Source organism: Phanerochaete carnosa, assembly GCF_000300595.1.
Source record: "Phanerochaete carnosa HHB-10118-sp unplaced genomic scaffold PHACAscaffold_1, whole genome shotgun sequence".
In the NCBI taxonomy this organism is placed as follows: Eukaryota; Fungi; Basidiomycota; class Agaricomycetes; order Polyporales; family Phanerochaetaceae; genus Phanerochaete; species Phanerochaete carnosa.
The window spans coordinates 1,316,788-1,327,855 of NW_006767628.1; the positions used below are offsets into that span (position 1 = coordinate 1,316,788).

The 11,068-nt window shown below is 52.7% G+C and overlaps 4 protein-coding genes and 1 non-coding gene across 5 annotated transcripts; 4 read left to right on the forward strand and 1 right to left on the reverse strand.

Moving 5' to 3' along the window:
* Positions 1-228: 228 nt before the first annotated feature.
* PHACADRAFT_246482 (uncharacterized protein) lies at positions 229-745 on the forward strand (the record flags this gene model as incomplete). The annotated part of the gene is made up of 1 exon (XM_007389889.1): positions 229-745. A coding segment is annotated over exon 1 (434 nt), but the record flags the coding sequence as incomplete, so codon positions are not given.
* A 3,062-nt stretch (positions 746-3,807) lies between these two features.
* Positions 3,808-6,140, forward strand: PHACADRAFT_109968 (uncharacterized protein). The gene is made up of 10 exons (XM_007389890.1): positions 3,808-3,973; positions 4,028-4,142; positions 4,211-4,279; positions 4,339-4,462; positions 4,517-4,661; positions 4,710-4,865; positions 4,921-5,096; positions 5,149-5,284; positions 5,336-5,398; positions 5,450-6,140. Exons 1-10 carry the CDS (start codon positions 3,879-3,881, stop codon positions 5,766-5,768), a joined length of 1,398 nt encoding a protein of 465 aa, XP_007389952.1. The 5' UTR covers positions 3,808-3,878; the 3' UTR covers positions 5,769-6,140.
* Positions 6,141-6,540, reverse strand: PHACADRAFT_189629 (uncharacterized protein; the record flags this gene model as incomplete). Its single annotated transcript, XM_007389891.1, has 3 exons — positions 6,141-6,315; positions 6,370-6,377; positions 6,433-6,540. 3 exons carry the CDS (start codon positions 6,538-6,540, stop codon positions 6,141-6,143), a joined length of 291 nt encoding a protein of 96 aa, XP_007389953.1.
* Positions 6,541-6,989: 449 nt separating this feature from the next.
* PHACADRAFT_t3 lies at positions 6,990-7,061 on the forward strand. Its single transcript has one exon. It is a non-coding gene; the product is annotated as a tRNA-Met (tRNA).
* An 84-nt stretch (positions 7,062-7,145) lies between these two features.
* Positions 7,146-11,007, forward strand: PHACADRAFT_109973 (uncharacterized protein). The gene is made up of 11 exons (XM_007389892.1): positions 7,146-7,558; positions 7,616-7,816; positions 7,868-7,937; positions 7,996-8,086; positions 8,148-8,204; positions 8,253-8,496; positions 8,550-8,667; positions 8,718-8,797; positions 8,849-8,903; positions 8,962-9,133; positions 9,188-11,007. Exons 1-11 carry the CDS (start codon positions 7,219-7,221, stop codon positions 9,326-9,328), a joined length of 1,569 nt encoding a protein of 522 aa, XP_007389954.1. The 5' UTR covers positions 7,146-7,218; the 3' UTR covers positions 9,329-11,007.
* Positions 11,008-11,068: the final 61 nt, after the last annotated feature.

An 11,068-nucleotide genomic window follows, 5' to 3' on the forward strand; every position in this document is an offset into this window, starting at 1 on the left:
CTGACGCTTGCTGCAGGCCAAAACTGTACGAATTGCTCCAACACGCCCCTATACAACCAAGGAGCCTCTTCAAGTGCCATGTCGCTCAGTGCGAATGACAGCACAGATTTCTTCGGTGGAGCGGTCAATGGTGTGCTTATCAAGGAAAATTGCGGGGCATTACTCGGGAATGGTACCTTCTGGCAATATCCTAACCAGACCGGTGACTAAACATATTTTCGCCCCTACAAACCTGAACGCTAACCACTATATCAGTCGTCGTCGCCGACCAGCAGTCGCTCAGCTTGCTATCAAACGGAATATCTGGTGTCATGGGACTCGGAACGAACGGCGGCGCCACCGGCACTTCGTCTGGAATCAGCTTCATTGACTCGATCTATGGCCAGTTCCTTAATCGCACTCCGTCTCAGGACAACTTCACGTTCGGCATGATGCTCAACTCGCCTCCGACTCAGGGCAATTCTTCGGCGGGCTCTGATGGCGGCGTTCTCCATTGGATGTCGCCTGATGAGTCCTTCTTTGATGCTAGTAAAGTCACGTTTAAGACCGTGACGGCCCCGGACGGCGCTAGTAATGCGAGCGGGACTACCGTCGGCGGTGGCCAGGACTGGACGGTCGAACTCGACGGGTGGGTTACCACTACAGGAAACAACCGCATAATCAACCAAGATTCCGTGGTTGCTATCGTGGATCCTTTGTACGAAGGCATTTACCTTCCTCACGACCAGGCAGCGCTCGTTCGTAAGTGGCTTTAGGCATTGCTCCCGAGCACGTCGCTGATTAAAGGTTCCAGATGACGCCATCAATGGATCTTCCCTGTCGAGTGTTTCGACACTGCCAGGGATTTCTCAGGCATATACGATTCCCTGCGACGCCGATTTCACGTTTGGCTTGCTTGTCGGCTCGCAGACATTCGTTCTCAACTCCCAGCAACTTGTTCTGCAGCAAGAGAACGGTGGCTGTGTCAGCGCCGTTGAAAGCTTTATCGACCCTACCGTGCAAACGTACCTCCTTGGCTCACGCTTCATCGGCACGGCCTACCTGTAAGTAGCAGTCGCGTATCAGTATGCTCCTCACGCTCACATCTCTCTGCCAGGATCTTCAATATCCCTCGCAACAGTACTCCCACCTTGGGCTTCGCGCCACTCATCTCATCTGGGAGCAAGAGCACCAACGTCGGCGCCATCGTAGGGGGCACCGTCGCCGGCGTCGCGGCTGTCGTCATCCTCGGACTCGCCGCATTCTGGTACCTGCGGCGGCGCACGAACTGGCAGAGCGGGACGTTGGAGATTGAACCCACGGACAAGCACACGCGCCAGTCGGGCGTCGAGCCGTACACGATCGGCGCGCCGACACCCGCACAGCCCTCGTTCGGGTTGAGCACGTTCACCTCGGAGACGCTCCTTCTAGGCCAAGAGGTCCATATGCCACTCGCGCCGCCGTCGTACGAGGAGGCGTCGTCCAGCACCGGCTCTCCGGTCACGCAGTCCTCGAATCTGGGGCGTGAGAAGGGCCGGCGCGTCCCTGCGCCGTTCGTGGCCCCCAAGAAATCGACGACAACGAGCAGATTCTGAAGCGGCGACCGGGCGGAGGTGAATGGTGGTCGTATCTTTTGTCTCATGAGTTCACGAATTCGTGCGTTTCGTCGCTCCCTTGTATTTATGTTATTTCAATAACTGTCGTTAATCGGCTTGGTGTGGACTGGACTGGTCGTACCAGTTTGTACTACATTAATAGCGCGTCTACTTACAGCTGTGTTTAAGATCGTAGCCTGCTTTGTTTCTGAGGCACGTCATGGAGCATCTGATTTGATCTGTTCTGCACAGCCTACAGTCGCTTGAGCTCTTTGTTGGGCTCTTCGTCCGGCACTCCACGTCTCACTCTCGCAATTTACATCATTCGCGGAGGTAAGTAGGTGGTCGTATTTCATGAAGCATTGCAGCTCCCGTTTCACTCCAGTGCCAGTGCAGCCTCGAGGGCCCCACCGCCTGCGAGGTTCCGCCTTCATATCGTTGACGAGATCTCGCAAGACGCGCTTCGCGAGCCCGGCGCCAGCCCGGAGACGGTGTGGCTCGCCTTTTGCGTCGCGAGATGCTGACAGTAGAGAGCGGGTCAGTGTGTCGGCTGCGAAGCTCGGAGAGGAGGTGGCTTCGCTCGTTGGTGTGAAGGGCCGAGTCGTAACGCGCGGCACTGGCTGTCGCAGCACTGCATCGCGCTCTTCATCCGCTGGAGCTGCCGAGAACCCCGCTCAGCTCGCTAGGGTGCTGTCGAGGACGTCATAAGTTTCCATGGTATTAGAAGTTCAATACCTGCTCGATCTTCCATAATGTGGCGGTGAGTGTCGAGCGTTCCAGAAATAGCGCCGCGATCTGTCGTTCTACAGCACACAGGGCGATGAAGAGGAGGGTTTTGCGGAAGATACATGCCAGTGGTACGCAGGCTCTTCGTGGTTCGTACAGCGCAAATAGCACGTCACGCACAGGTTCCATCCAAGACATATTTTCTGTTTGCGATGTACTACGGGTGGCGTGCCACTTTGCCTAGCCGGGGTCTATAGCGGCGTTCCATGGTAAGGTGCCGCTTGTCGTCCTTATAGCTATGTCACGAGTTGGATTTTCCCCTCCGTACTGCAGGGATATCCTCTGATGGGTACGGCTCTGGCTGCTTCGCTACTAGCATTTCAACCAGGTACGAAGCTGCGCAGGATGCACCGGAATAAGCCGATATTCTAAACAGGGATTCAAGAGGAATAGCAGCGCCTTCATTGAATAGCAATTTAAATTTGGCTTAGGTGGTACCACTTTGAGATCCGATTGGAAGCGTTAGGCCCAGCGCTCTCTGGTAGGTCGGATAATATCGTATAAGTCAAAGTATCTTTAATGATGGCGGTAGCAGATGTAAGAGACGGGATGATCAGCCGATGTTGCGTAAGGCTGCGCATGCAATTTGGCGCATCAACTGGCATAGCAGCTGTGATGCTAGTGTCGGAATTTACTGTGCTGCGCATGGTTGTCCGAGCCAAACGGTAATAGCCAGTCGGTGCAGTAACTGACTCCGCCCCCCGCGGCGCCCTATCGCGCGACCGAGGTACCTGACACCCCAGTAACTGCGCCACAAAGCCTCTGCTACTAGTCTGTGTCTCCTGGCGACCCTCTCGCCTGTTGTATCAAAATGCGGCGCCGGCCCTTGTGCACATGGACACTGCACATTTTTCCATTTTTGCGCTTTTCCTTTTCTCGTACGTTTTAAATATGCAGTATAACGTACTCAGACAACATCTGATAGATCTGATATGCGACGAGTTTCCCCCTGCGTTAACACTATGTCCTGAGTCCACGACTGCGTCCCCACGTCCCCCTCCCGACGTCCTGCGCGGCGCGCGGGGCTCTCGCCGGTCTCCGAAGCTACCTCGCGCTACTTTCTGAGCTCTCTCGTGCTCTCGGATCCCTCCCACCACCTCTATTATTTTATTTTATCTCATTCCCATTATTTTAGGTTGGCTCTGAGCGCGCCACTGGCAGTGCATCAATGACGTAATGATATGCTAGACTTGTAGTCGTGTGTATAACAAGAGATATAAGTTCATACCAGGGTCAGTTGGGACACGAGTGTATAACCCATATATAGCTGTGCCATCTGGAAAACCAGATATATTCCTGCTCTTACCTTGCAGTCACAGTGGGATACGGAAAGTTCACTGACGCCACGAAGGCTTTGCCTTTTGAGTTGCCTGCTTTCTCACGGCCCTTTGACGCTCTTCACCAAACACGCTTCCAACTTACATCTGCCCTCCATCATCATCTCTGTGGCGCCCACACCCTGAGGTCTCCAGAACTTTGGCTCCACTCATTTCAAGGTAACACAGAGTTTTGGGTAGCATGCCATCCCTGAAAGGCCGTAAGACTATCGTTGTCGACAATGGTGCGTCAACCATCAAGTTGGGCGTGCTGGGGTCAAGTGAACGTACTCCGAGGTTAGGACTTTTTGCGCACTCAATGATATGCGCAGCTTAGAAATATTACTTTAGGATCATTCCAAACGCGATTGTAAGATCAAAGGGCGACAAAATCGCTTATTACGGACAAGAACTCGAGAACTGCGTTGATTTTTCTTCTCTGCATTATCGCTTGCCCTTTGAAAAGGTACGACCAAGTACGAGATGTTGGGGAAAAGCACAAATGAAGTAGTTTTACTGTGTCGCGAAGCATAGGGATATCTTGTCGATTGGGATGCGCAGAAAGCTATTTGGGACGGCATCTTCAGGAAGGACTTCCTTGGAGTAAGTCGACGTCCCTTTGCGACCTTTATACAAGCGTATTAAGCCTGACACATGAGTAGGTGGAGCCTTCGGAGTCGTCAATTCTGATAACAGAACCTTACTTCAATCTTCCAAAGTTGCAAGACGTCTATGACCAGTTCGTCTTCGAAGAATACGAATTCGAGTCCTATCATCGTTGCACACGTATGGTGTTTGAAATTTTCTCGCTGAGATTCTTTTCCTGATTTGAGGGTTTAGCTTCGGCCATGGTACCGTACAGCGACCTGTATCGACAAACCAACCAGCCTAACCCGGAGTGTATCCTGGTTGTGGATTCAGGCTTTAGCTATACCCACATAGTCCCGTTGATCAATGGATCTATTGTCTGGGAAGCAGTGAAAAGGTATCGCAGCTATATAATAAGCTATATGCGACTAACTAGTCAATCCAGGATAGACGTAGGCGGCAAGTTGCTGACGAACCAGCTCAAAGAGCTCGTCTCGTTCCGCCAGTGGAACATGATGGACGAGACATATGTCATGAACGACGTTAAAGAAGCATGCTGCTATATCTCTACTCAATTTGGAAAGGACTTGGAGGTTTGCCGGTAAGGCAACGCACTCCTGCTCTAAGCTCACTACTGACAATCAATGCGTTCGAAGAGTTGATACGAGGGACAACCCTATCGTCCGGGAATATATCTTACCGGACTTCTCCTCAAGCAGGAAGGGGCGCATCCGAAAACCGGGGGAGATATTAGAAGACTCGTACCAAATATTGTACATGAACAACGAGCGGTTCACCGTCCCCGAGATCTTGTTCCGTCCGGACGACATTGGTACACGCCGGGCTTGTGTTATCCTATGCGCTTGCTCATCACGTAAAGATAGGTTTGGAACAGATGGGGCTGGCGAAAACTATCGCGCATAGCATCTCCTTGCTACCAGAGGATCTACGGGGCATGTTTTGGGCGAACATTGGGCTTATTGGAGGATCCATAAAGTTCCCTGGCTTCCATGACAGACTGTAGGCCGGTTTACTCGTCAGAGTGTACTACAGGAACTGAAAAGACTTTAGCTTTCAAGAATTGCGAACGCTCGCTCCGGTCGAGTGCACTCTCAATATTTACCAGAGTACCGAGTATGTCCTGGCCTCCTTCGAGCTCTGACTCCTACGCTGACACTCCTCCAGCCCTATCCTCGATGCCTATCGCGGCGCTGTGGCCTTCACGAAACAGGCTGACTTCCAGCAGAAGCTTGTCACCAGAGAAGAGTATAATGAAATGGGAAGCAACGCCTCGCGGCGGAAGTTCCGGGGCTGGATGCCTGTTGATGCGGAAGAGGTGGCTGACAAGGGCAAGGGCCGGGCGCGTGACGATGATGACGACGAGCCTACCCCGGTGAAGAGGGGTTCGCGCGGAAGGGGAAGGGGAGAGAGGGCTAGAGGGGCGACGAGAGGGCGGGGACGGGGAAGAGGGAAAGGGTCGGGCCTGAGCAGTACGGCGACATAGCGCAGCTTTGAGAGGGTACAGTTGGCCCGCGTTCCATCCGTTCACTTCGCTTCTGGTCTAGTATGAACTTTCAAGTATACCGCACCAGTCTCTAACCAAGATCTTCACGAGCGTGTAGCTCAAGATTCTGAACGTGATGAGCGATCGAGGAACCGGACAGCTGTATTCAACGAGATGTAGATTCACATTTACGACGAGCAACGCAGGAGCTTTACATTCTTTAGATTGTACGGGCCCGTATTCAAGGAGGAACATCCCGAAATCGATTATGCTCAGGCCAATTTCTTGGAAGGACCGGTTGCGACCTTCTTCTGACCGAAGTAGTACCGGGTCCGCCCGACTCCTGCGAACCAAGCGACCCTGGCAACGTCGTCAGCCAAACGTCGCATCTGTGCCCACGATCACCGGCGCGACCATGGGAACGTTGAAAACGCACCGTGAGAACAGGAGGAAGATCACGAAGGTAATGTTCCCATGCGTGGTGCCATTCCAGCTGGCAAAGTCGTAGCGTAGTGATCCAGGGAGCCCAATCCAGGATGCGGCAATACTACAAGCACCGTGAGCCGGCACTGGGTATAATCTTTGACAATTTAGAGCTCACTGAGTAGCCTGCAACGAAAAAATGAGTTACCTATGCGAGCCCACGAGAGGACAAAACCCTTACATCTGCGACTGCCATTGCAAAGAGGCTAGCACCAATGATATGTTCCTGGGCTACTGGGTCGCCCGGAAGAGCATTGCGTACGGCGCGGAACACGAGAGAGGACAGCATTCCGAGGAGAAGATAGCCTGAACCATAGCGTTAGCGTCTGCACCTCGAATGCTGCGAAACACCCACAGTTGCCCAGCTGCAACACGGCCATGTGCGTCCTTGCATCTTGCAGCTGAGATGCGGGCTGAGATGTTCCATCCGGTATGAGCTCATGGTGGAACCAAGCTGCCCCGGGGAATGTCCAGATGAGCAGACAAGGCAAAGCGGTGAGGACTAGACGTATGAAATGAGCACGCCGGAGAGGCCACGGGAAACATTAGTCCCAGCTGTATGAGCTTACATGGTTCAACATACAAGAAGAGAACGCGATAAAAACCGGTTAAAGCTGGAAACTCCGACATACTGCACGAATGCTCGACGTTACAGTAGACATCAATATTGTTAGCGTGCAGTATGGGGAACACCGTTCCCGATATTGATATTATGTCTCTGTGCACAGGATCATGAATAGCAACTTGGCGCAGGGGTAGCGCGCGGGGCTCATAACCCCGAGGTCGCTGGATCGATACCAGCAGTTGCTAGTAGTAGAAGGTTCTGGGTGTCTTTTTTATTATGTGTTCATATAATTTCTGCGACTTCCAATAGCAGATTTTGAAACAATCCCTGGCTAAACTCTAAAAGACGAGGAGACCTCTCGGAAACCTCGGACACAGCAAGCGCTTGGATATCCACGGTCTCATGTCGGCAACCCTTACGCCGCGCAATGCTGCAGACTGCGACAGTCCAGGCTCCTCGATATTTGACTTGCCTACCACGGTAGACCATCACTCGCACCTGCAAAGCAACACTCACATTGCAAGTGAGGGACCAGGCGACGTATCCTCAAGTCTAAATGTTTCCCGGACCTGCGACGACCTCACCGGAAACGTGCCCTCATGTCTCGTGATTTCAGGTGGGACAGGGTGCAACGCGATATGTTCTGCCTTCGGCACGTCCAGGGCGAGCTATGTCTTGCCAGTCTCGGATGATGGCGGATCGTCAAGTGAGATTATACGCGTAATAGGCGGGCCGTCTATAGGTGCGTGGTCCTGAAGACGAGTCGCGTAGACAGTATTAAGACCCCGGTGCGACCTAGGTGACATTCGTTCGCGACTCATTCGTCTTATTCCGTCCTCCTCACCCGCGTCTCCACTGGCCTGTATACGGAACCTGCTGGCGTACCGGCTTCCTGCAAATTGCTCAGATAAGGAGGCGAGAGATGAGTGGAGGGACATCGTGGAAGGGAGGAGTAGACTCTGGGATGGGATCCCAGTTGACCGAAAGGAGATGATACGAGGTTCGCTCTTGTCCCGTTGTTGGTCTCGTGCCTATCTCTAATTAACGTCAGGTTTCCTTGTACATTTCGAGAGCGAAGTCTTGAAGCGCGCGCACAAGAACTTTTCCTTCATCAATGGCAGGTAAGCTGAGAACAGGGAACGTCCTTCTCTGGCACTAGCACTCAGCAAGCCAGTGCAGCATAGGCAATTACTTCCTCTCAGCTGCCCAAGAGTTCTTCCGCTCTCTACCTTCCGCTATATTCCTGTTCTCGAGCATTACCAATAGCCAGGTGTGCATGATTTCCTCGCAGGGTTATGCGCTTATCAACCTATGCTGACTTTGAGTCCCAGGCAACGATCCTACCGGCCATCGTGACGAACCATACTGTCACAATTGCAGCTGAGCTCGTGCGCAGACCTCCCCGTAGTTGTAGCACAATCTCATTTCCATCCTAGGAAGACGGCTCGCGCCTTGTTGGGCAGTGCGAGATATCTCATCCTGTCCGGCGAGAACCCGTCATCTCCGTCTCAAGCGAAGCCGACCAACATGGAACGCTGGAATACTATGATGACCCAGACGAAGATACGCTTTCTCCTGTCGACGACATACATAACGTGGGCAAGAGACGGAATGTCTTCTTTGAAGCCTCGTCTAAAGAGAAAGATGGAGCGTATGAGAAGCTCAGAGCCGGGATAAGTCGTATGACTATTCTGCGTGATGTTGATGGGGTGTCTCATTGCATTGTCTACCAGGGCTATTTTACATCAACACGTACGGGACTGAGATACATCCGTCACCCAACCCGGAGTTCATACAACATCTTGGTCAAAAGGAGGTCCTAGTTTACTCCTGTGGATCCTTATGGACTAGGTCGGTTTGAAGTTCATCCGACTGCGCACCTTTGCCGACCAATTTTTTAGCATCGTGCCTTGCCTTGCTTTGCGAGGCGTCGCCGATACCATTGCTCGGTCTAAATCTTTAAGGGCCAAGATCTTACTGTGTAAGACGAAACTACGTAGTCTTTCATATCATACACTGACACAATCCCTAGTGAATAGCCAAAACGATAGAGAAACCGACGGCTATTCTGCAGTGGACTACGTAAAGTACGTATCAACGCGCAGCCATGGACCGGGGCACCTAACTGACCTGTCGCATGTACAGCACCATCGTGAGAACACTGAATGCCACGCATACTAGACCATATCCGGGCCTTAGCAACCGTTCAAGATCAGGCGTCAGCGAAGTAGTCACGACCTACCCCGCCTCTGCATTTGTTACGCATCTAGTATATCTGAAGGGGTGCCAAGTTTCCGTGGATGTACAGCGACTGGCTGTGAGTAGTATCATCGTTGCAGGTGTGTACCATGCTCATGAGGATGTTCCGTAGGGGCTCGGGGTCAGATGCGTCGAGGTTGAGGGCGAAGCCGATCAGGATGTTTCTGCTGGTGCCCCGCCCAAATTCGATGCGCACAGCGTTCGAGAGGCAATCACGAGTATTCTGTCCCAGGAGAGCAACGAGGGTTTCTAACAGCCTCTGGTCATCAATGTGATATACGGAATCGAAAGTATCTCGTTGGGATTTCATGTATGGGGCTACCTCAGGCTATTGTGCGGAAACGTGCTAACACTTCGCCGTATCGAGGTGAAGTAGATAATAATCAACCTACCTAGGGCATAACTACTCATGCTATAGGCCGTGAACCGTCTGTCTCGTCTTTCCCACAGTTGGGTGAAAGGTTCATCGAATGTATGGCGTGGACGCCCAATGCTACGAAAGCTGCTGAACCATACAACTGTTGACAATCTGAGCTGCGGTAAACGACACAGGCGTATAATAATACAGGTGTTGACAACTCTGGCGTGTTCTTTAGATGAACTTCAACGTGCCGGCCCTGCCCGTCTTTGGCAGAAGCTTGCGCACCTGTTCCTGCTCCTCAGTGTGGAGTAATCGTCCGCGGAAGAACGCATTGCTCGAGTCCGTCCATCGACTCTTTATACGGCACCAAAATCTGAAGGAAGATACCGCCGTGGTGCTATACGTGCTAAGCACGTCATCCCACGCAGAGACAGTCGGGATATCGCCTGATCTATCAAAAGCGAGATCAACGCGCAGCCCGAGGTCTGGTTGGTGGCGTAGGATGTCCGAGAGGATGCTTTGGATCCATGTACTACTGGAATTGGAGGCTTCGTTCAGGTCAAGTCTCAGACGCTGCAGCTTCTTGCACGCCGATAGACCAAGTGAGCTCAGTGGACAGCTAGAATCGGCTATTTGGGACACATGCGGAGGCCAAGTAGAGATGATGAGTGGTAATAAAATGGGATTGTGAAGGGGTTTGCTTTACCTGCGCTGTGATAAAACGATGATAGGTCTATGGCAAGCTCCTTCAGATGGGCCCCGCACTCTCGAAGGATCTCTTTCGCGGTAGGGAGCCACCAGCATTCCAGAAAGTTTAACTCGACTTCGGTGATAATGGGAAATTGTGCCGCTGAGGTGAAGCGGACAACATCTAAAACGGCCGCATGTCCGACTTTCCCGCCGATAGCAAGTTTCGTCAACTTCTCGGTTCCGGACAACGCCTGCGGTGTATCCTTGCTCAAATTCTTGACGGAGGCGCTTGAAATATCGCAGCGTCCTTCGACGTATAGCTCCGCGAGATTAGGGAAGAGTGTAAGAAGGGTCGCGAGTTCAGGGGCGCTAACCGAGCCTTCCTCCAACACCAGGACCTCCGGGGCAGTCACGCGGAGCTCAAGGATCGAGAAGGACTGCGGGAAGACTACTCTCGAGATATCTCTCAACCAGAGCTCGCTCAGCGACGGCATCTGGCTCACCCCCCTAGCAATCGCGGGCAGGTCAATCCCAAGATCGTGCGGATGTTTGAATTCCAATGTGACCCGGTAGATGGCGCTGGTGATATGCGGCGACGCAATCTGAAGGAAGCAGAAGAAGTCGCGAATACTGTGCTTGTATCCTATGTGAACCAAACGGAAGAGATGCTTTCTGGCGCGACGCAGCCACTGTGGAAGGACGAGGGTGCAGTTTGCCAGCGACTGCTTATCTTCGCGCAGGCAGTGGACGATCGCGTCGAGCAGCTCCTGAGGCAATCTCTGGATAAAGCAGGGTTTGAGATCGCCCTGGATATCATCGACGTCTGCAGATGGGTGCGCTGGGTGCAAGTTCTCGTCGATGGGCTCCTGAGACTTTGAGCATCAATCTTTGGTGGTCGCAAAACCGCAGTACTCAGTGCTCACCCAGACCATCGCATCCGAA

Bases quoted from the DNA above. Each gene is read 5' to 3' on its own strand.
- PHACADRAFT_109968 (XM_007389890.1), top strand. From the start codon at position 3,879: ATGCCATCCCTGAAAGGCCGTAAGACTATCGTTGTCGACAATGGTGCG. The intron at 4,143-4,210 runs GTACGACCAAGT...CGCGAAGCATAG, and splicing joins ATCGCTTGCCCTTTGAAAAG to GGATATCTTGTCGATTGGGA. The intron at 4,662-4,709 runs GTATCGCAGCTA...TAGTCAATCCAG, and splicing joins GTCTGGGAAGCAGTGAAAAG to GATAGACGTAGGCGGCAAGT.
- PHACADRAFT_109973 (XM_007389892.1), top strand. From the start codon at position 7,219: ATGTCGGCAACCCTTACGCCGCGCAATGCTGCAGACTGCGACAGTCCA. The intron at 7,817-7,867 runs GTTCGCTCTTGT...AATTAACGTCAG, and splicing joins CCGAAAGGAGATGATACGAG to GTTTCCTTGTACATTTCGAG. The intron at 8,497-8,549 runs GTATGACTATTC...ATTGTCTACCAG, and splicing joins GCTCAGAGCCGGGATAAGTC to GGCTATTTTACATCAACACG.